The sequence below is a fragment of the Rana temporaria genome, chromosome 2 (assembly GCF_905171775.1).
Source record: "Rana temporaria chromosome 2, aRanTem1.1, whole genome shotgun sequence".
Lineage (NCBI taxonomy): Eukaryota > Metazoa > Chordata > Amphibia > Anura > Ranidae > Rana > Rana temporaria.
The window spans coordinates 131,248,667-131,272,814 of NC_053490.1; the positions used below are offsets into that span (position 1 = coordinate 131,248,667).

The window sequence follows — 24,148 nt, forward strand, 5'->3', positions numbered from 1 at the left end:
ACACCGCTGGGACCGTCGGGTTCCTAGCCATAAAAGCCAGACCCTCAGTGACAACCTCCAAACTGTATGGGGGGGGGGGGGGATATAGCAAACTATCAGCAATATAGGCATTCCTCTAATACATGCATGTACAAACAAATATTTCCCCTGCAGGTCCGACTCCAGAGATATTAGTTCGAACGGGGTAGCCTTTGTTACCAGCAGTGACAACCCCTAGAGAAGCGAGTATGCGCACTGTGGTACGCCCAGCCCACCCATGGGCGCTTCAGAGCAGACTGCAAGTGGCCCGTAGCGTGCGTCTCAGTCAGCGCAATTATATTAGCTCTCTGCGATTTCAAAAACGTAAGAGGTGCTGTACGTTTAATTTTGTTTCTCACCCCCCCCGGACGTTCCACGTCACAAATTTAATTGAAGTCCTGGTACCATCTCGTGGAAAATAACCAGTCGGACCATCAATACAGTATTAAAACATGTCACTAGCAACCCGTTGTGTACTTCTATGTCATCACCACTGGCGGCAACATGCATTATCAACCCCATTACATCTCTACTATAACACTTATGGATTAGAAACCTTTTAGAGCCACAACGGTGACTCTGCCCAAAGAAACCTTCCCAGCCCATCACCTCCCTAAATTGGTGCAGGCATGTGACCCCATAACATGAAAAAAACAAGTAGCATATCGATAAACGTCCAGCAGTAAATACTGACTGGAGGCACACATCTTAATTTCGGCTTACAGTCCTGTAATGTATAGCCAGTCATTTCCTTGGAGGCGATTGTTCACTGAACAACGCGTGTTGCAGGAGTGGGGAAGAAACAGTACTCCCAGAAGGCAGAAGCCCTCGCTCCTCCTGCCGTTCAGTCTAAATTTCCTTGTACCCTCACCACAGATCCGGTCCTTTTTTCTAGTTTCTCAGAAAGATTTCCATTGCAGTGAGGAGATAGCTCATTAATTATGTCTGGTGACTCCCCTCTGCGCCCAGGGGGAGAAGCTGCCAGTGCACAAAGGATCTCCCGCAGGTTAAAATAAAACTTTTGCAAAAAAGAAAAGATAAAAAAAAACACCCCCCCCCCCCAAAAAGGGGCGGGGAGGCTTGTATGAGGTCCTCAGAAATGGCGTAAAATACCCCATGGAGCTGTCCCCTCAAGCATATGCGTGGCCCTCATATCCTGGCCTCAGGCTTGTGTTTAAGAGGGGGCGAGGGACAAAGCTTCCCAAACCTTTCCCCAACAAAACGGTACTCAGTGTCGCCGTTACTCCTGCCTTCCTTTCTGATCAAAAAACTGTACCCGACCATCCTCCTCCACTCGTAGCCTGGCCGGGAACAACATTGCATACTTTAGCTTCAGTACTCGTAGGCGTCGCTTTACGTCCTGGAATTGGGACCTCTTCTTCTGGACTTCATTTGAGAAGTCTGGAAAGACTGCCACGTGGCCATTCCCCATCCGCATGTTTCCCTTCTCTCTCTAGAGAGCCGCATAATTTTATCTCTGTCTCCGAAGTTCAAAAATTTAGCAATAAAAGTGCGGGGGGGGGGGCGCTCCCTCCGGTGGGGGTTTCGCTGGAATTCTGTGCGCCCTTTCCACCGCAAACATGACCGAGAAGGCCTCTCTCCCATACTCCTTGATTAGAAGGTTTTCCAGAAATTCTGCCCTCCACCCGCTCCGGCAAGCCAATGAAGCGTAGGTTGCAGCGTCTGAGCCTATTCTCCATTTCATCTTGATGGGAGTGTAGTTGATGGATTTGGCGCTGCATATCCTCTGTGGCTTGTTGTAGGGGATGCAAGATGTCCTCTGCATCGCTGATACGGGTCTCCGCCTCAGTCACCCTGTCCCTCACCTTGGATAAGTCCTGCCGCATGAGTGAGATGTCTATTCTCACCTCATCTATCTTTGTCGTCAGCGTACCCTGGAGTGCTGCTATAGCCTCCAGCACCTTCGCCGTCTCTGCAGCATGGCGATCTTCTCCCGGAGCTTCCTCTGAGCCATCTTTGGCCTGTCCCTCGTCCCCCTCGTGACGGTACTTTGCCAGCTTGTCTGCGGCGGCGGATGACTTTTTCGGCGGCGACATGGTCTGCTCCGGTCCCAGAGCCACCAGGTAAGTTTGTGGGTGGAAATCGACCCAGAAACGGGCACAGGCTGACAGGCAGGATGTTCGGCAAGAGGAGCTCCTTCACCCCACGTCCTACTCCATCGCTAGTCAGGCCACGCCCCCCCTCTTGCTCAATCCTACCCACTCCAGCTCACATTGTCAATATCTCACTCTTTAATGGCATCCTTCCCAAACCTCTAAAATATGCACTCTTAACCCTATGCTTAGAAGAAAAAAAAACAACCTGCTGGACCCCCAAAACCAATCTCCTTGATCCCATTTACCTCCAAACTTCAAGAACGCCCAGTCTACAACAGCCAGAGCTACCACCTCACTGATGACCATTTTTTTTTCTTTTCTTTTCTCGTGGTGTCCCCCTTAGAATTCATTTATTATTATTATTATTATTATTATTATTATTATTATTATTATTATTATTATTATTATTATTATTATTTTTTTTTTTTTACATTCAGTTGTCAGTGGGGAAGCCTGCTGGCAGCTGATTACCCATCTGTTAAGGACTCAGCGGCCAGCTTCCTGGCCTGCTCCTTAACCAGCTATTTGTGTCTGACGGACCTGCTCCTTAAAGTGGATGTAAATCCTCCATACACTCAGTGAAGTAAACAGCCTAAGATGATACACAGGGATGAAACAAATCTCCCTACATAGATTTTACATGTATATCTGCTGTCTTCACATTTATATGCAGTTTAGAAAGTTCAGATCATGTTAGGAAATGTTCCCTTCCTGTATAACAGTGTGATGTCTGGGCATTCAACCAAGATAGCAAAAATTGCTGATTGGAGGAAAGGCGCACACACCCCTCATCATAGGCAGAGACTCTCAGATGTTTTGTAACAGGGCCAGCTCCTTGCTAAGTCTATTTATAGCAACCTCCCCTGACAAACATTTCAGGCTGCTTTTATCTGATGTGTCCAAAAATTTGTCAGGAGTTATCAGAGGAATGGGTCAGGAGAGAACTACAAAATACTGCAGATATACAGTTGTGCCCATAAATTTACATACCCTGGCAGAATTTTAAATTTTGTGGGCATTTTTCATAAAATATGACTGATAACGCAAATCCTTTTCTTTCACTCATGGTTGGCGTTTGGCTGAAGCCAATTATTATCAACTGTGTTTACTCTTTTTAAATCGTAATCACAACAGAAACTACCCAACTGACCCTGATAAGTTTACATACCCCCATTTTTAATATCATATTGCCCCCTTTAACATCAATGACCGCTTGAAGTCTCTTGTATTTGTGGATGAGGCTCTTTGACCCCTTTTCACACTGGGGCGGTTTGCAGGTGCTATTGCGCTAAAAATAGCGCCTGCAAACCGACCTGAAATAGCGGCTGCTGTGTCTCCAGTGTGAAAGCCAGAGGGCGCTAGCAGGACGTGAAAAAGGTCCTGCTAGCTGCATCTTTGAAACGGTGTGTATACTGCTCCTCCACCGCTCCTGCCCATTGAAAACAATGTGAGAGAGCGGCTATACCGCCGGCAAAGAGCCTCTGCAGAGGTGTTTTGCAGTGGTTTTTAACCCTTTTTCGCCTGCTAGCGGGGGGAGGGGGGTTAAACTGCCTCACTAGCGGCAGAACAGCACTGCAAAATTTGCGGTAAAGCGCCGCTAAAAATAGCAGCGCTTTACCGCCACTCCCACACAAGTGTGAAAGGGGTCTTCATCTTCTCAGATGGTAAAGCTGCTCTTTCCTCCTGGCAAAAAGCCTCCAGTTCTTTGTAAATTATTGGGCTGTCTTTTTGAGATCTCCCCAGAGGGGTTCAATGATATTGAGGTCAGGAGACTGAGATGGCCACTCCAGAGCCTTCACTTTATTCTGCTGTAGCCAATGACAGGTTGACTTGGCCTTGTGTTTTGGATCATTCTAATGTTGGAATTTCCAAGTACTATCCATGCGCAGCTTCCTGGCTGATGAATGCAAATGTTCCTCCAGTATTTTTTGATAACATACTGCATTCATTTTGCCATCAAATTTGACCAAATTTCCTGTGCCTTTGTAGCTCACACATCCCAAAACATCAGCGATCCACCTCTGTGTTTCACAGTAGGAATGGTGTACCTTTCATCATAGGCCTTGTTGTCTCCTCTACAAATGTAGCGTTTATGGTTGTGGCCAAAAAGCAAAATTTTGGTCTCATCACTCCAAATGACTTTGCCAGAAGGTTTGGGGTTTGTCTCTGTGCTGTTTGCGTAGTAATGGCTTTCTTCTGGTGACTAGACCATGAAGTCCATTTTTCTTCAAGTGCCTCCCCTTTGTGTATCTTGAAACGGCCACACCACATGTTTTCAGAGAGTCCTGTATTTCACTTAAAGTTATTTGTGGATTTTTCTTTGCAATTTTACCAGGCAGTTGTGGCTGAAATTTTAGTTGGTCTACCTGACCGTGGATTGGTTTCAACAGAACCCCTCATTTTACACTTCTTGATTAGAGTTTGAACACTGCTGATTGGCAGTGTATATTTGGTACTTCCAGGTACAATTCTATCCTGCTGCTCTGGACTCATATTCTCTTTGGGATTTTTACACCTCCTGATAATTTTAAGAATTCATTATTGTCCACCAATTTTTACCCCTAGTGTTTCTTGCTGTTTATTATACAGGCACATGACTAGACAACATACCTTTTTATCTACACTGCAGTTATACACACCTCCTAGCATGTTGATCTGGCATTTAAGAAACTGGAGAACATTAGAGGAACTTTGTTCTCCCCACAAACTTGGTTAATGTACCCTTTACCTTTTGCGGCTGTGTGTGTGTGTGTGTGTGTGTGTGTGTGTGTGTGTGTATATGTATGTATGTATGTATGTATGTATGTATACGTGTGTGTGTGTGTATATTATCTCCTGCCCCCCCCCTCCTAGTTGTGTTCTGGGAACACTCGGCTCCCAGTACACAGCGGGAGCCAATCGGCACTCGCGCATGCGCCTTAAGGAACCGGGCAGTGAAGCCGGAGCGCTTCACTTCCTGGTTCACTCACCGAGGATGGGGGGGGGAGCATAGAGACAAGCGATCGCTCATCCTCTGCTGCGCTGGACTCCAGGACAGGTAAGTGTCCTAATATTAAAAGTCAGGAGCTGCAGTATTTGTAGCTGGCTTTGAATATTTTTTTTTTCAGCGGACATCCGCTTTAAGTGGTTAAACTTCATGCATTTAGACCCCATTCACACCTGAGCGTTTTGTAGCTTGAAGCCTGAAGCTACAAAACGCTGGAGGGGAAAAAATCTATTCTCTATGGAGATGGTTCACATCTCCACTCCAAAACGCCTGAAGCCAGAAGCTCTAAAATGCCTGAAGCTCAACAAGTTCTGGGACTTTTTTTTAGGCAAATTTGGGCGTTTTTCTGCTTTTTGCATTGGTGACCTTTTTGACCTGTACAAAATCGCGTAAAAACCGCGGTAAAATTTCGAGACTTTCTGCCTGACAAACGCTATGCTGAGGTGTGAATGGGGCCTTACAGACAGAACTTTTCTCTAAGAACGCCCATTTTTTTTTTTCTACACCAGGGTTTGACAAATTTGCTTGGAATCTAGGAGCCAGCTAAAAAAGTTAGGAGCCAGAAAACGCACCCCGTCCCGACGAGCTTGCGTGCAGAAGCGAACACATACGTGAGCAGCGCCCGCATATGTAAACGGTGTTCAAATCATACATGTGAGGTATCGCCGCGATTGGTAGAGCGAGAGCAATAATTCTAGCCCTAGACCTCCTCTGTAACTCAAAACATGCAACCTGCAGATTTTTTTTTAAACGTCGCCTATGAAGATTTTAAAGGTAAAAGTTTGTCGGCATTCCATGAGCGGACGCAATTTTGAAGCCTGACATGTTGGGTATGAATTTATTCGGCGTAACATTATCTTTCATAATATAAAAAAAAAAAATGGGAATAACTTTACTGTTTTATTTTTTTATTAAAGTGTAATTTTTTCCCAAAAAAGTGTGCTTGTGCGCAAATACGGCGTGGCAGAAAGTATTGCAACTATCGCCATTTTATTCTCTAGGGTGTTGGGATAAAAAATATATATAATGTTTGGGGGGTTCTAATTAGAGGGAAGAAGATGTCAGTGAAAATAGTGAAAAATGACATTAGAATTGCTGTTTAACTTGTAATGCTTAACTTGTAATACCAACGGCCACCACCAGATGGCACCAGCTCACACAAGGAAGAGCTGGGGACTTCACAAGGCCGCAAAGCTGCGGCCTCAATTACCGGACATTACGGGCCCCCCGCGATCGAGGGGGGATGGGGGGCTTGTCCGCCGCAATCCTGGGGAAAAGGCGCTCCGCGGACTAGGCCCGAAGCCGCTGCCTCACCTAAAACATCCTGCCCGCAGCGATCGTGGGAAAAGGCCTTTTCCCAGGATCGCGGCGAGCTGCGGGCAGGATGTTTTAGGCGAGGCTTCGGCCTAGTCCGCGGAGTGCCGGTCCTACGGAACAATTTTTTTTTTTTTGCCCACCTTCCAAGCCAAGTCGCCAGGATGCCATTTCTAGTCGCCATGGCAACCGGGATTTGTCGAGCTCTGTTCTACACACACGTGACACACACACACGTTTATCCCTTTGATCTAAGAAGGATGCATTAGTTACCGTACAATGTTTCCTGTTTGGCAGACTGACCAGATATTTTCTTTTGACAGCTAAGTGAGCAGATAAAGTCTCTGCACTTGATATATGTAAGAATCGGCAACCTCTGCATTGGAGATCGTCAGGGGGGTTGAATCAAGATCACGATTTTATAACAATTAATTGTGCAGCTCTACACACAATCCCAGCGAATCAAAATTTGTCCCCTTCTTTCTCTCCGCTGTCCTGCAGTAGGGAGTCGACTGTCTCTTCCTGATTCTTACAGCTGGCCCCCTGACGCAGTGCCCAATGTAGTTTCCTGGCGCTGTTGGAAGCCGGCAGCCTCGTGGGATATGTCGTTGATATCCCGGGACTTCAAGGGTTAGGAAACCTAGGCTAGAATTAAAGCACTATTTTTATGTAGTTGCCTTCCTTTGTCTGTATGAAGCAAGAGGGACTGTGTAAGCTTCAAGTTGCCGTTAAGGATGCTATCCCCTCCCCGTGTAACATCACTGGATGCCTGGGTAGCAGAGTGGGTCATGCTACCCTATACCCAGACAAATATACTTTATCTAAGGAGCTACTATCAAAGGGAATCTGTTGCTTTTTTCTGCGTGGGCAAAGTGCAGATTCACTAAGGGTCGGTTCACACCACAATTTCTGTGTTCCGAATCCATTTCTGCATGCGTGTTTTTCATGCGTTCTTGTGATGTGTTTTTTCCCCTCTAATTTTTCTTCCTTCCAGTTCATTACATGTGCATTTTTGATACATTTTGCCATGGGTGCATAAACAAGTGCTGTGCATTCTTCAGTAAAAAAAAAAAGACAAATCGGCTTTTTTGGTCAGTAATTTACACCTCATACATGCAAATGATCATTTACATATCATGCAAATGCACCAGAAGGAAAACCTCAGAATACGTTTTTGTGCATTTGCGTGGTAGGTAGGATCACGCAATTCCAGAATCGCGGCAGACGTATCAGACACTTTTTGACAGTTTTTTTGGGACCATTGACGTTTATACAGGGATCACAGCCAAAAATGGCCACTGATTGCGGTGTAAATGTCACTGGCAGGGAAGGGGTTTAGTTTGTATAGCTATGCAAAACATTAAAAATAAGCATTTGTACTGTGTAAAATCCAGTCATACGACGTCTCGCCCTGCTCTGCACATTCTCAGTTGCTCTCCATTTTAGTTATTTTTAGAGTTTGTAGAGGCCGATCTGCTGACAGCCTTAACCACTTAACCCCCAGACCATATTGCTGGTCAAAGACCAGAGCACTTTTTGCGATTCGGCACTGCGTTGCTTTAACTGACAATTGCGTGGTCGTGCGATGTGGCTCCCAAACAAAATTGGCGTCCTTTCCCCCCCCCACAAATGGAGCATTCTTTTGATCACCTCTGCGGTTTTTAGTTTTTGCGCTATAAACAAAAATAGAGCGTCAATTTAAAAAATAATACTTTTTGCTATAATGACTATCCCCCAAAAATATATAAAAACATTTTTTTTTCCTCAGTTTAGGCCGATACGTATTCTTCTTCTTCTACATATTTTTCGTAAAAAAAAATCGCAATAAGCGTTTGGTTTGTGCAAAAGTTATAGCGTTTACAAAATAGGGGGTATTTTTATGGCATTTTTATTTATTTTTTTACTAGTAATGGCGGCGATCAGCTTTTTTTTTTTTTTTTCTTCGGTACTGCGATATTATGGCGAACACTTTTGACACATTTTGGGACCATTGGCATTTTTATAGCGATCAGTGCTATAAAAATTGCATTGGATTACTTTAAAAATACCCCTGGAGCCCCTAGTGGCCTGCGCGAGAGCCGACGTTATTTTACGTGCTCTCGCGCAGGGGAGCCGACCTGCCGCCGTAAAACTACAGCGGCAGGTCGGCAAGTGGTTAAAGTGGAATTAAATCCTATCTTTTAGTCAAGGAAGCTGCTTCTGTTTAAAATGCTGCTGCCATGGTGCTGCACATGTGATCAGTTGGGACACCAGCCATTTGATGGTTTGACAGTTTGAGGACAGAAGCAAATGTCACTGTTGGCAATCCCGGCATTCCATGAATGCATCTATTTTTTGAAACTGGTAAATCTATGGATTTAGTTCTACTTTATGATTTACTGCTGTTTGGGGGGCTCTGGGCTCCAGCAAAATGGCAGCCACAAGCAAGAAGCAAGTTGTTATGGGTAAAGTTCCACTTTAACCACTTCAGCTCTGGAAAGTTTTACCCCCTTTATGATCAGGCCATTTTTTTGCTATTTAGCACTGCACTACTTTAACTGGTAATTGCACAGTCATGCAACGCTGTACCCAAATGAAATTGATATCCTTTTTTCTTTCCACACAAATGGAGCTTTTTTTTGGTAGTATTTCACCCCTTTTTGCTGTAAATAGTGCACTTGTACAAGCTGATGCTTGTGTAGTGAAGACCTAAGGGCTTATTCATATAAGCAATGAAAAGTGGGAATCCGCATGTGATTTTTGACTCCCACCAGGGCCTAAGGCTCCATTTTCACCTAGGCGTTCTGATCGCAGGCAGAATTACTGCGGAATGCTCTTTTAATCCCATTTACTTTCAATGACGCCTCAATTGCAGCCCGATTTTGCTGCGATTGTTGCCTGAAGAAGTGCCAGAACTTATTTTGGGTGACAGATGTCCCATGATTTTGTTTGCACAATTTTGCTGCAATTTGTTGGGCGTCAATCCCTGCAAAATTGAGCCGCAATTGGAGTGCAATGGAATGTAAATGAGATCGCAAGAGTGTCCCGTAAATTTGCTGCGATTCGGGAATCGCGGGCAGAATCGGGGCGATTCCACCCGTGATCGGAACGCCTAAGTGGGAATGGAGCCTTAGAGGCTGAAGATAAAGATTGTGTGCACAGCACCATTCATAACATACCAGGTCATTTCGTTTACATCACTTTTCCTGGTCAAAGGAGTTGGTTGGAGGGTAATCTAGTACTTGCCATGCAAACGGAAGGCTTGCACAGAGGACCAATTTGAAGATTGCATTTAAAGAGGAAGTAAGGCACTGTTTTCTTTTGCAGGTAAAAAAAAAAAAAAGGCATAATATGCTAGTATGCATTGCATACTAGCACACCATTTTGTATAACTTACCTGCAAACGAAACCCTCATCACCGCTGGAGGCGTATCCATCTTTGCTCGTCTTCCTTCCAGGTCTGTGTGACGGACTGGAGCCACGTGACGTCACTCACGCACATGCGGGTGGAAACGACACGGGTGGCAATTCCTTCAGAGCACATGCGCCAATGACATAATTGGCTACATGTACACTATCACCTAAACGGCGCAGGTTTAGGAGATATCTACAGTACCTATAGGTAAGCCTTATAGGTAAAAACAATACTTGGACGTTTACTTCCTCTTCAACAACAACTTATCTTGCTTCTTTACTTGGCTTTGTTACCCTTACTCTTCATTGATGACTGATCTTATTGCTGTTAATTTGTATAGTAGGTAATGCGACATTAAACACTTTAACCATTTGTGCTGTATGTTAGTTTATTCTATGCACTTGGGGCTTGGATTGATACTCCAGCTTTCTCTAGCGGTGTCATATGCATGTAAATCTTTTAGAGAAGTAAATAGATACAGAAGAAAGGCTATTGATAAGAGTGCACTCATGCAAAATAAAAATGTGATTGTGATAAATATAGTTACTATTTTGTTCTTGTGTTGCTTTTTCTTTTGTAGGAAAATACATAGCATCCACTCAGCGTCCGGATGGTACATGGCGGAAACAGCGGAAAGTGAAGGAGGGCTATGTGCCTCAAGAAGAGGTTCCTGTGTAAGTATTTAATTCAAGCTGTAGCTTGTTGTAGAAGGCTTTAACCCTTATACTACCACTGCTTGCAGGGAGTTTTTAAAAAATTCCTGGTGACTCCATCCTCCAAGTGTGTAAATCTAACAAACTTGCTGTCAGATGAAAGTGATCCAGCAGCTGCACAGCCTCCGGATCGCTTCCATCTGAGTCGGCTGTTGCTCTCGTGAGTAAACGATTCCAGTGATCTTCTTTGGTGTATTCTGCAGTAATATAAAAAAGCCACTCATTCCCTTTCACATGGGAGTTCCTTCTGTTTTTCATACATCTAATAATTATCATTTTTTTTTTTTCCATCCGCTTTCGTTTAGGTCAGTGTTGTTTAAACTGAAAGTTTTTTTTTTTTTTTTTTTACAAAAACAGAAGCGGACAAAAAATAAATGTAAACGGATGAAAAAGTGATGTTAACGGAAGCCGAGTTTTTCTGTACATTAATGGGTTTTACACCATCATTTTTTTTTTTTTATGCATACATTATTTCCTATTTAATGGGTGGACAATGGAATAAAGAAGAATTTAACTCTGTGTGAAAGTGAACCTGTGCTTTGGCCATGTGTATGTGTGTGTATGTATATATATATATATATATATATATATATATATATATATATATATATATATATATAATTACACAGATGTGGTCAAATATGTTGATATCCTTCCATAAATTCATGCACAAATTTTTATGAAATTGACCAAGTAATTTGCATCCATTGTTCTATATTTATAAAATCAGCCCTTGCTTTTGATTTTTTTTTTTTTTTTTTTTTTTTTTTTTTTTTTGATTCAGCAAATTATTGTAAATAAAACAAATGAAAATGACATGGACAAAAATGATGGGTCTTTTGACCTAATATTTTGAACATCCTTTATAGACAATCGGTGCAAACAAGTGATTTCCATAGCTTTCAATAAGACTTGTGCACCTGCCAACTGGTAGTTTGTCCCAGTATGAGACTGCTCCAGTTGTCTCAGGGTTAAAGGATGCCTTGTTCAGACTGCATTTTTTTTTTGCTCCTTTCATATTTGTTGAATAGAATTCAGATCGGGTCCCACAAAAGGCCACTTCAGAATAGTTGTTATACAGTGGCAACAGTTTGTGCAGCGCTTTACAAGTGCAAACAGTACAGATACAATTCAATAAAGGAGGAATCGGAGGACCCTGAGCTTTCGGTGGAATTGACTAGGTGATCCAAACAGAAGTGGGAGCAAGTTTTCAGAACCTGGTACCCACTCACCCCAAAAAAATTACCCCAAAGTGGTAGTGGGGAGAATGGGCCTTTTGGGTGAAGTTCTGCTTTAAGATTGCTTAGCTGTGGGCTTCATCGTTTCTTCAGAAACGGAGCCCTGATCATACAGTGCCTTGGGATCATCAGATTTGGATATTTTTTATTTTTTTATAACCTAACCCTGACTTGTACTTCTCAACAACATTGTTCCTTACTTGTTTGGAGAGTTCCTTGGTTTTCATGGCAGTGTTTGGTTAGTGGTGCCTCTTGCTTAGGTGTTGCAGCCTCTGGGGCCTTTCAAAAAGGTGTGTGTGTGTGTGTGTGTGTGTGTGTGTATATGTAATGACAGATCATGTGACACTTAGATTGCACACAAGTGACCATCATATCACTAATTATGTGACTGCTGAAGGTAATTGGTTGCATCAGAGCTTTTCATGGGCTTCATAACAAAGGGGGTGAATACATACGCACATGTAAATTTTTTACAAAATAAGTAAAAAGCCAAGGGGGTGAATATTTTTGTAAGGCACTGTATCTATTTTTATGACATTTTGCAAAATAGCTTGTGTGTTTCTTTTTCTTAGAAAGCATTTTATGGTTGAATCCTCATTGTGATGAGGGTGGGGGCTGTGGCTCATAACCCGGTGGGAAAGGATCCACCAATCCAGAACCGGCAGCAACGAGGTACCTGGCTTGAGGGGGGGCGGGGTTTGTGAGTATAGTTGTCTTCACATGGTATCAGAGGAAAAACCCTAATAGGTTTGGTTAGATGTAGGTGAAACAGGGGCTGCCCATAAAATATTTTTTTGCCCAGATTGGGGCTTTATAAGCTGAATTTCAGGGAAAGTAAAAATCCTCCTCCTGCTCTGCAAAGTTTAAATGCTTGCTTGCGTCTGGAAAAAGCAGTTACCCGATCTGCTCCTGCAGGCTCCATCCGTACTGCTGGACTGATCCTCTCAGCCGCTTCTGCCTTATGCTCCAGTGCTCCTAGGTCCTCTGACACTATAGAACAATAGTCCTGAACACAAGGATGCTGAGGAACAGCCCGCCGCTGACACATAGTGGAGTAGAGGTAAGAACTGGCTGTCAGGGGAACGGAAGGTCGGGTGAAGTGAAACGGTTGTTGTTCCGTGTCCCCTAGACATAAATTGGCATTTTAACACTTGCAATGCAAGGGCAGTTCCACTGATAGGGAGGATTGTCACTTTCCCTGAAGATAGGCTTTAAAACAAAACTAAAACAAATTGTGAGCAGGCAGCTCCTAATTGCTGTCTCTTCTGCAATAATACACACTTGCATGCCTGTTTGCAGTTTTCTATTTACTGTGCACTTGACTGCGCATGTGCGGCTTGGTGTGCACTCCCGCTCTGCTGGAATGACTGACTGTCCTGCACATGTGTGCGATGATGTTGCCCCCCACCGGCCAGTCAAGAGGCTGAAAACCTGTCACCCGGGGAGAGGATGATCATGGCCAGCGAGCCTTGTAACTGCTGCATCGCTGGAAGGTGGAGGTGAGTATATTCAGGAGTTTAGTTCTGCTTTAAGTTGAAAGCCTATACATTTTGATCCACTTGTAATGCCCATAGAAGGACTTATGCCCCTTACACACGGTCAGAATTTCCGATGGGAAAAAGTCTGACTGACTTTTTCCATCAGAAATTCCGAACATGTGAATGCCCCATTGGAGTATTCCGATGATTTCCATCGGAGTTTACACAGAGAACATGTTCACTTTTCCTCCGATAGAATTCCGATGTGAATTTGGTCAGACAAAGGTCCGATCATGTGTACAGGGCATTAGAGTTTGTATGTTTGGTAACCCTGCCACCCAAATATTTTTTATGGACCAGAAAAGCTTTTTGAAACTTGGAATGTCGCTTGTACTGGATTGATCACAATTGATGTTCCCGGGTGTCTGGAATTTATCTGCAGCTTTCAGACATTGAACAACCAAAATACTAGCTTCTCCTTTTGTCCATAATTCTTATGATGTTCTAGTGAGAAGGAGAAAAGGGAATAGCCGCTCCAGGTGGGAACCCAGATGAATATCCTCCGTTGCAGACAACTCGGGTGCAGGCAATGCACTTGGCAAAGCAGGAACAAAGATTGTCTCTGGACAGCCAGACTCTGAACAAATTGTAGCCTTTTATTAAAGTGACAGCAATACAAGTCGCAGCAAAATAAAACCTGACCTCTAACGCGTTTCGCACTGGAACTAGTGCTTAGTCATAGCTATGAGGTTGGTGCAGAGGACATTGGTCACATTCCAATGCCGTTTCTTTTAAATTTTTGTAGTAAATGGTAGTTTGCTATTGAGTTTGGTGTCAGGACTGCAAAAAGACAGCATACAGTATTTGAATATTGTGCATGTGTGCTGTCTGATAATAGATGTCATTCTAGTGGTACATGGCAGGCACGAATATGAACATTTGTTAAACTATAGATTAAAAGGTGTGTAGACATTTTATGAGAGATCAGTGTGTTGATTAGGTGCTCAAGCTCTTGGAGTCGGCTTGCCTTCTAAAAAAAAAGATTAGAACCATAGGGAATGTAAGGTAGGAAGAATATACTACATTAAATGGTACAGCTAAGGCAAGCTATAGGTTATACAATTTTCCTGGCTGAATTTTGATGTGTGTGTGTGTGTGTGTGTGTGTGTGTGTGTGTGTGTTTGTGTATATATATAGCCGGCTTCAAATTATCTATCTCTCTCTCAATAAATGAATTCATTGGACACACAGGACTCTACACCATAATGAGTTGCTTTCAATAAAAGTGGCATGATATAGGTTGTGATATTGGTCCACGTCTGAATAAAGTTTAAATAAATTGTTTCTGATCAAATACCCACTTTTCTATCAATTTGTAAAATATTAGAGTGTAGAAAAATTCATGTTACATTTGGAATCCAATGAGTATAGTATAGGGTTTTTTACCCAGGGTTCAGTGGGGTTCCTCCATTGGTTGCTAAGGGGTTCCCTGAACAATGAAGAGTTTCTACCTCACGTAACCGCTTATCTCCCTTATCTTTTTGGTTGTGTGTAAGGCCAGTTACACACGAGGCGGACTCCGTCGCTAGTGGCTACTGCTCCCGCCAGCTCAGCGGGAGATCAGTCCACAGATCTCCGCTGAGCTGGCAGATGACAAGCTCCTCTCTGCTCACTGAGCGGGAAAGGGCTTGTGCAGCGCCGTTGATTCCTATGGAGCGATCTGATAAAAACAGACAGCTTGTCCGTTTTCATCAGATCTCACCCGATATGGACATATCGCCATACGTCTCATTTTGGCGGATCGGATGTCAGCAGACATGACATCCGACGCTCCATAGGACTGCATGGAGTGGCCGTTCAGGTCCTGAATGGTCCTTCCATGTGAAAGGGGCCTAAGGGGGGCAGTTATACCAGTGGTCAATAATGTGTGAGGGTCTATCTATTAGGGTTGTCCCGATACCACTTTTTTAGGACCGAGTACAAGTACCGATACTTTTTTTCAAGTACTCGCCAATACCGATACTTTTTTTTAAATGTGTCCCCCCCACAAATGCAGCCATGTCCCCCCCCCCCCCATAGATGCAGCCATGTCCCCCCCCCCCCCATAGATGCAGCCATGTCCCCCCCCCCCATAGATGCAGCCATGTCCCCCCCCCCCATAGATGCAGCCATGTCCCCCCCCCCCCATAGATGCAGCCATGTCCCCCCCCCCCCCATAGATGCAGCCATGTCCCCCCCCCCCATAGATGCAGCCATGTCCCCCCCCATAGATGCAGCCATGTCCCCCCCCATAGATGCAGCCATGCCCCCCCCATATATGCAGCCATGTCCCCCTTACCGTACATGCTGCCGCGCCGCCGCTTGGTTAATACGGGCGGGGAACATTATAGCTTTCATTTGAATAGCTGTAGTCTTTCGCGCTGCGTATAGACACTCCCCCTTGCTCGGGATTGGACAGTTCACCCGAGCAAGGGGGAGTGTCTATGCGCGGCGGGAAACACTACAGCTATTCAAATGAAAGCTGTAATGTTCCCCGCCCGTATTAACCAAGCGGGGATACTGCGACAGCGGGGGGGGGGGCTGGAGTATTCTATTTCGGTATTTGCGGGAGTACGAGTACTCTCGCAATCGGAATCGGTCCCGATACTAGTATCGGTATCGGGACAACCCTACTATCTATCATTAACCACTTGCTTCCCAAGCCTGTTCTGACACTCTCCTTCGTGTAAAATGTATCTTATTTTTATTTTTTTGCTTGAAAATTACTTCCTACCCCCCAAACATATTATATTTTTTATTTTTTTCAAGCAAAGGCCCTAGAGAATTAAATGGTGGACGTTTTATTTTTTATGTCTTACGTTTTTTGCGCAGCATTTTTGGGAAAAATACACTTTAATGAATGTGAACATAAACACAATATAATACAATTTTTTTTTTATATATATATATATATATATAAAGTTACACCGAGTAAATGGATACCAAATATGCCATGCTTTAAAATTACCCACGCTGATGGAATGGCGACAAACTATAGTACTTTCATTTATCCACTGGTGACGCTTTGAAAGCATTTGCAGGTTACAAGTTTCGATTTACACAGGAGGTCTGGTGCTGGAATTATTGCTCTCCCTCTGTTCTGTGGTTCGAGGTGTGGTGCGATCACTGTTTATATATGCATGTGGGACTGATGTGGCACGGCATTTGAGGACAGTCACTTTAAAAAAAAAAAAAATACATTATTATTTTATTTACAGTTTCTTTAAAAATAAAAAAAGTGATCATTTTTATTGCTGTCTTAAGGAATGTAAACCTCCCTTGTGACAGCAATGGCGATGACAGGTACTCTTTATGGAGGAATGGGGGGGGTCTATTAGACCCCCATCTCTTCTTTGGGCTCCAATTCAGCAACAGATCGGCTGTTATGCGGCTAGTAAACCAAGAGCCAGAACTGAAAGTGACAAAATAGTCATCGCTTCCAAGTTCTGACGTCACACAATATGAAGAACAACTTCAGTTCCTTTCAATTTCCGGAGCTGGATGCTGACGGCCACATTGTTACTGGGCTTCCAGATCGTTCAGTAAAGCCGGTGGGGACAGGAGGGGGTGGAACCCCTTCTGCCACCTGTAAAAGTATTCCAGCGGCTGCCTAGCCGCTTAGATTACTTTTACATGAAGAAGAATCGTTGGCTTGAAGAAAATTATACAAGGATCATGGTAGTAGCTTCAACCATGATCCCAGTATAAAAACAGAAAAACAAACAAGGCGCCTCTAAGTGCAGAAGTATAAAACTTTTATCACCTAAAGGGGTTAAAAACACTTACCTGCTACATGCCTGTTTCATCCACCATCTTGTAACTGTGTCCAGAAGATGTTCCAGTGGCAGGGCAGTCTCAGTCTGTGATGGTAAAGCTTCCAGGGAAGTCCAGGAGATAACAGCCAACTTGTACTGTGAGTGTTCAGGGGACACAATAGTGCTGGAGCCTGGGGATGATGTCAAAGGAAGCAAGGAAAAAAAACAGCATGGAACACAAACAGGAAGTGGACAGGAAGTGTATCATAGTGGTGGGACGCGTTTCGGAACAGCTCATTGGTTCCTTCTTCAGCCAGTGACAATGGTTACATAAGAGCTAGACTTCTTATAGTCTGTGTTGTAATGGGGGCGGGACTTGTGGACAGCAATCAAATGGAAAGCAACACAGTGTTTTAGCAGCAGAACGCTGCCAAATGATTATACACTGTTTACACACACAGATAAAAAAAAAAAAATAGTAACAATAAAAAAATATATATAATGATAAATAATGGAAAGGAGGACCATAACTGGACAGCATAATAGGACAGAATCTGCATACTACATTTTGCTCAGTCTGCATACTCCTTTTTTTGTTGGGGGGGGGGGGGGGGAATTCGTAGGGTTGTAAATATTAAACGTACAACATCATCTATATTTGACGATATTAAAATCCATATAAATTACAGTTAAAACAGGGGAATTACTATCAGGGAAAATAAAGGATATATATATATATATATATATATATATATATATATATATATATATATATATATATATATATATATATATATACATACATACATACATACATACATACATACATACATACATACATACATACATACATACATACATACAAAAACACATGGAAAAACGCATAGTACACCAGACATAAAGGAAGTTAAAAACGGGAATTTTTATCAGGGGAAATAAGAATATGCATACACATATGTATGAATACATAAACGCATGAAAAACTAATTAAAAAACACATTTAAAAATGCATAGTACACCAGACATAGAGGAGGATGAACATTATAGAGGATTGCTTTATAAAAATGGTACCAATTTTAAAAATCCTCATTTAACCCTCCAGGGGCCAAAACACTTAAAGAAAAAATCCAAAACATTTCCCTACGACAAAGCTTGCGAAAGTGCTCAGCTGATGGTAGGCATCACCTCAATCACCCAAACCGAAAGACCTTCAGTAGATTTTTGGTGATGTTCAAGGTAGTGCCTAGGGACACTTTGGCTGTCTAGACCAGCAGTAATAAAACGGTGGTGTTCACCAAACCGTTTGCGCAGTGGTCTAATGGTTCGCCCTACATAGAACAAACCACAAGGACATGTCAAGCAATAGACTACATGGTCAGAGGAACAAGTGTGGAAACCTTTGATGGGATACGTTTTTCTTTTTACACAAAAGTCCCTCTGGCCATGCTTGACAAACCTACAGGTCTTACAAAGGAGTTTTCGGCACTGATGCATGCCTGAGATAGCTAAAAATTTAGGTATAGAATACCCTGGCGGTAAGGGTTTTTCTTTTAACTTGGTGCTACTTTACCTCTTTTTTTTTTTTTTTTTTTTTTTTTGGGGTACTTTCTATAGGCAAATTTTGGCTTTTTTGGTAAAGCAGAGACAAGGTGTTCATCCTGCAACAAAAAGGGCCAATGTTTCTGCACGATGCCCTCCATCCGTCTGTGGCGGGAGTGAAATTGAGTAATAAACCGTATATCATTTTTATTGTTAATGTCGGCTTGGATCTGGGGACATGATGGAATAGACGTATCTTTATAAAAGGAATAGGCTGTTTTGACAATATCGGCTGGGAGTTCTTTATCAACAAATTTTTCTTCCAAGATCTTACTTCATCCCCAGGCTTACTGACTCTCATAATCGGTATCCCTAGTGCAGTTCTTTTTCAATCCACAATACTGGCTTTTAGGTATATTGTTAAGCCACTGAGGATGATGACAACTTTTATAATTGAGAAATGAATTACCCGCCGTGGGCTTAGTAAAGTTCTAGTAAAATTCTTGGCATGTATATCCTTCCCAATAAAGAAGAGCTCCAAAAAAAATCTTTTTTTTATGTATGCATACATATGTGTATGCATATTCTTCCCCATGATAAAAATTCCCCTGTTTTTTCAACTTCTTTCATGTCTGGTGTACTATGCGTTTTTCGTGTGTGTGTTTTTTTTTCTTTTTTTTCCATGTATGCATACATATGTGTATACATATCCTTATTTCCCTGATAGTAATTCTCCTGTTTTAACTGTAATTTATATGGATTTTAACCACTTAAGCCCCGGACCATATTGCTGCCTAAAGACCCAAGGGGTTTTTACAGTTCGGGACTGCGTCGCTTTAACAGACAATTGCGCGGTCGTGCGACGTGGCTCCCAAACAAAATTGGCGTCCTTTTTTCCCCACAAATAGAGCTTTCTTTTGGGGGTATTTGATCACCTCTGCGGTTTTTATTTTTTGCGCTATAAACAAAAATAGAGCGACAATTTTGAAAAAAATGCAATATTTTTTACTTTTTGCTGTAATAAATATCCCCCAAAAACATATATACATTTTTTTTTTACTCAGTTTAGGCCGATACGTATTCTTCTACCTATTTTTGGTAAAAAAAAATCGCAATAATCGTTTATCGGTTGGTTTTGGGCAAAATTTATAGCGTTTACAAAATAGGGGATAGTTTTTTTGCATTTTTTTTTTTATTTTTTTTTTACTACTAATGGCGGCGATCAGCGATTTTTTTTTTTTTTCATGACTGCGACATTATGGCGGACACTTCGGACAATTTTGACACATTTTTGGGACCATTGTCATTTTCACAGCAAAAAATGCATTTAAATTGCATTCTTTATTGTGAAAATGACAGTTGCAGTTTGGGAGTTAAACACAGGGGGCGCTGTAACATTTAGGGATCACTGTGTGTGTGTGTGTTTACTAGTGTAGGGGGGTGTGGCTGTAGGAATGACATCATCGATCGGATCTCCCCTATAAAGGGGATCACCCGATCGATGCGCCGCCACAGTGAAGCACGGGGAAGCCGTGTTTACACACGGCTCTCCCCGTTCTTCAGCTCCGGGGAGCGATCGCGACGGAGCGGCTAAAAACAAATGGCCGCGCCGTCGTCCCGGATCGCTCCCCGAGCGGACCAGACCTCCGCATGTACCGGGGGGGTCCCGATCGGACCCCCCACCCACGTCTAGCAGAGGACGTACTGCTGACGTATATGTACATGAGGAGGTCGGGAAGTGGTTAATATCGTCAAATATAGATTGTTTAATATTTACAACCATACATTTTTTTTTCCCAACAAAAAATGAATATGCAGACTGAGCAAAAAGTAGTATGCAGATTCTGTCCTGTTATGGTCCTTCTTTCCATTTTTTTTTTTTTTTTTTTTATTTTTTTTATTGTTACTATTTTTTTTTTTTTTTATTGTTACTATTTTTTTTTTTTATCTGTGTGTGTAAATGGTGTATAGTCATTTTGCAGCGTTCTGCTGCTAAAACACTGTGTTGCTTTCTGATTGCTGTCCACGTCCCTCCCCCATTACAACACATAGACTATAAAAAGTCTAGCTCTTATGGAACCATTGTCACTGGCTGAAGAAGGACCCAATGAGCTGTTCCGAAACACGTCCCGCCTCTGACACGCTTCCTGTCTTCCATGCTGGTTTTTTTCTCGCTTCCTCTGACATCATCCCCAGGCTCCAGCACTATTGTGTCCCCTGAACACTCACAGTACAAGTTGGCTGTTATCTCTTGGACTTCCCTGGAAGCTTTACCATCAGACTGAGACTGCCCTGCCACTGGAAGATCTTCTGGACACACTTACCTGCTACATGCCCGTTTAATCTACCATCTTGTAAGTGTTTTTAACCCCTTTAGGGGATATTAAAAGTTTTATACTTCTGCACTTAGATGCGCCTTGTTTGTTTTTCAGTTTCCATTAGAGATTGCTTGTCTTCCTGAGTGCTGCCTAAAATGTGTGAAGGATTGCTACCCTCTCCAACACAGACTTTATCTGTCAGAATTCAAATGCTTGGAGCACCCTGGGTATACACATTTTTCATGATCCCAGTATAACTGCTTCCCTACTGCAACGTATATATACTGTGGCCGGTAAAGAATCTGTTAATATAACGGATACTTGCCACCAATGTATGGGACTACAACACGGACAACCAATCTGTTTGTTACTGAAGCAATTTTTTCATACAGGGTGGGGGAGTGTTTAAAAACAAAAAAACTGTTCTGTGTCAAGTATTCTAGATACACCACATTCTGTACTCTTTTATGTATTATATTTGTAACTTACTGACCATGAAAACTTGCTCCCTTAAGCTGGGTACACAAGTTATTTTTCATTCAACCCAGCGGGCTGAATGAAAAAACTTTACAGATTGCCGTACCAACACAAGCAGTTTTAGTGCAGCGATCTCCTCTGCTGAGCTGATGTGTCCTGACAGGGGCCACTGCTCCCCCTCGCCATAACACACTGATCAATGCTCCCAACCATTTGCTGTGAGCACTGATTGGATGCTGGTTAATATTTACCTTACTTTAAAAAAATCTACATGCAGCTCACACCTGCAGCCCCCCCCAAAATACCTGCATGAGCCCAATTTTCCAGCAATGTGCATGAATGCCGAGGCTCGCTCAGATACAGCAGCGTTACAGGAGCCATTGGCTTCAGCTGCTGTCAATCATGGCCAATGACGATGGAGGGGGGCAGGACTGAGCCCCGCTCTGTGTCTATTATAGAGACAGTGTGGGGCTCGGAAGTGGGCAAGTGACCATATAGCAAGCAGCTTGCTATTGGGGCACTCATTGAAGAGAAGGAGCCAGTGAGGGACCCGAGAAAAGTTGGATCAGAGCGGATCTGTGCAAAACCACTACACAGAGTAGGTAAGGATGACATGTTGGTTATTTTAATGACCTTTCCATTCAGGTCTCCTCAAGTTAATGAAAATCTTTTTAAAAAAAATAGTCACAGAATTTTTTTTTGTCTAGGCCATATTTTGTAAAACTGTTGGTCCTGCATTTGAACAAACTATATATTTTTTTATCTCTCCCCCCTCCAGTTATGAAAACAAATATGTAAAATTCTTCAAAAGCAAGCCTTCACTTCCTCCAGGCCTGAGCCATCAAGAGCCCCCTGCTAACATGACGCAGCAGTCCACAAAACCAGAAACAGAAACCGCCCTTTCTAAGACGGCCAAAAGGAATATGAAGCGCAGTCAGAAAAGAAAACAAGATAAAGGTGAGCGGGAGCCAGTGGAAGAAGCCAGGCAGGAACTGGAGAAGGTTAACATTTCTGAAACCACAGAAGCAAAGGACAAAACGACCGACGAGAACCCAGCAGCTGAGAAGGCAAAGAAACTCAAGAATCTCCGTAAGAAGCTTCGACAGGTGGAGGACCTACAGCAAAAAATAGACTGTGGAGAGATTAAACAGCCATCCAAAGAGCAGTTAGACAAGCTGTCCAGGAGGAAAGCTTTAGAGGAGGAAATTGAAGACCTAGAACTGGACTTGTAGAACTCTTCAAATAAGTAGTAGCAGAAGGCATTTATTGTGGGCTAGATTTCCTGGGGACATGTTTGGCATTTTCTGTTTACGTCATTTCTTGTTCACTTGTTTCATTGTAGTTTTCCTGGGATAAAATCTGAGAATTGTCCAGGAGATAACTTTTTTAGATTGCCCACAGGACATCTGATCATTGGATCTTATTTGCCATCAGTTTTTAGACCTCTGCCACTTAAAGGATAAGTTCACCTTTTGACAAAAAATAATACATGCACATTTTTTTTTTTTGCGGGTAAAAATAAAGGCATTTATTATTTTTTGTTTTGGGGGCATGTAAAGCATTGCACCAGAGATCAGGAGTTCGCTCATGCCATGCAGGTCTCCTGCAGATCTGTCAGTGTATGAGGAAGCTGTAACATTCTGTCAGGAAGACTCAATGAACTACCACGGTGCTCGCAGCACTGTGGTAGTTTGTTGAAAGCTACAAGCCGACATCTGCAAAGGCTGCTGGACCTTGTAGTTTTCCATTCCTTCCTGGCTGTGTCCTTGTTTGAATTGTGGCAGTAGATACGGTGGGGGGGGGGCAGTGCATACATAATGTTACACCCTGAAAATGGGTGTAACGTTATGAAAGGTCAACTTTTTTAAATAACGGCTGCAGTTATAAAAATAAGCCAAGTAAATGGGTTGCAGCTATAAAATGGTCAGACCCACTTAGGCTAACTAGACAGTGGTACATTATGAAGAGCATGTAGATTTACAGTATAAAGCAATAATACCAAGGGTGAATTTTGACATGTGTAAAAATTGCAGTATATTACTGTTTGTATAACAACTTGGTAGGAGAAGATTTGGAGTCATAAAATCTTTTAATTTAAATGAAACTGACAACTTGGAGGATGTATGTAATTGGTCTCAGGACTACAATGAAATGTTAGGGCATCTAGACTGCCAGGGTGTTCTTGCAGTGAATCCATTTATGAGTGCAGGGGCAGAGCTATAAGAATTAAGACCACTAAAGTATTTTACTTTTTAAGGGAGACATTTCCTACCACCTGCTACATATTACAGAGGAAACCCATCTTGGTCTAGTAAACGATTAGCTGCATGGAATGTATGTAGATTAGTTGCAATTCTAAATTTAAAGGGAAACTATAGTTTGTTTTTTTTACAGTGTTTTTAGATATTTCAGTGTGATTACCCTGATGATTTGTTAAAAACCCTTGTTTCTATGTATACCTTGTAATTATTTTTTACGTGGGCAGCTATATTTTCTTATTACACATGCAGGCTCTGCTTTCTACTTTTTTTTTTTTTTTTTTTTAGCCATGTTTTGTTTCTTTTGGCAGATTTCCTTTCAATTTCTGTTTTAAAAAGCTTAACAGAAAGGGAGAGGAAAATCTCTCCTAAAGTAGTAAAATCTTATTTGAGGTCTCTGGTAGCAGGAGAATTCATATGGGTGCTCAGTCTGGTAAAGCGGGATAAACTGTGTGTTTATATTCTTGTGACAAGCTGCGTGCAGGCAGCCTGTGTTGCTATATG

At 42.7% G+C, this 24,148-nt stretch overlaps 1 protein-coding gene across 2 annotated transcripts in view; it reads left to right on the forward strand.

Moving 5' to 3' along the window:
• Window positions 1-22,900, forward strand: part of PYM1 (PYM homolog 1, exon junction complex associated factor) — a 34,301-nt gene extending 11,401 nt beyond the window's left edge. For both annotated transcript variants that reach the window (XM_040341056.1, XM_040341055.1), the window contains exons 2-3: window positions 10,410-10,503; window positions 22,165-22,900. In XM_040341056.1, the coding sequence (XP_040196990.1) occupies window positions 10,410-10,503; window positions 22,165-22,618 (548 nt within the window). In that variant the 3' untranslated portion in view covers window positions 22,619-22,900. The remainder of the gene's footprint in view (window positions 1-10,409; window positions 10,504-22,164) is intronic.
• The last annotated feature ends 1,248 nt before the right edge of the window (window positions 22,901-24,148 follow it).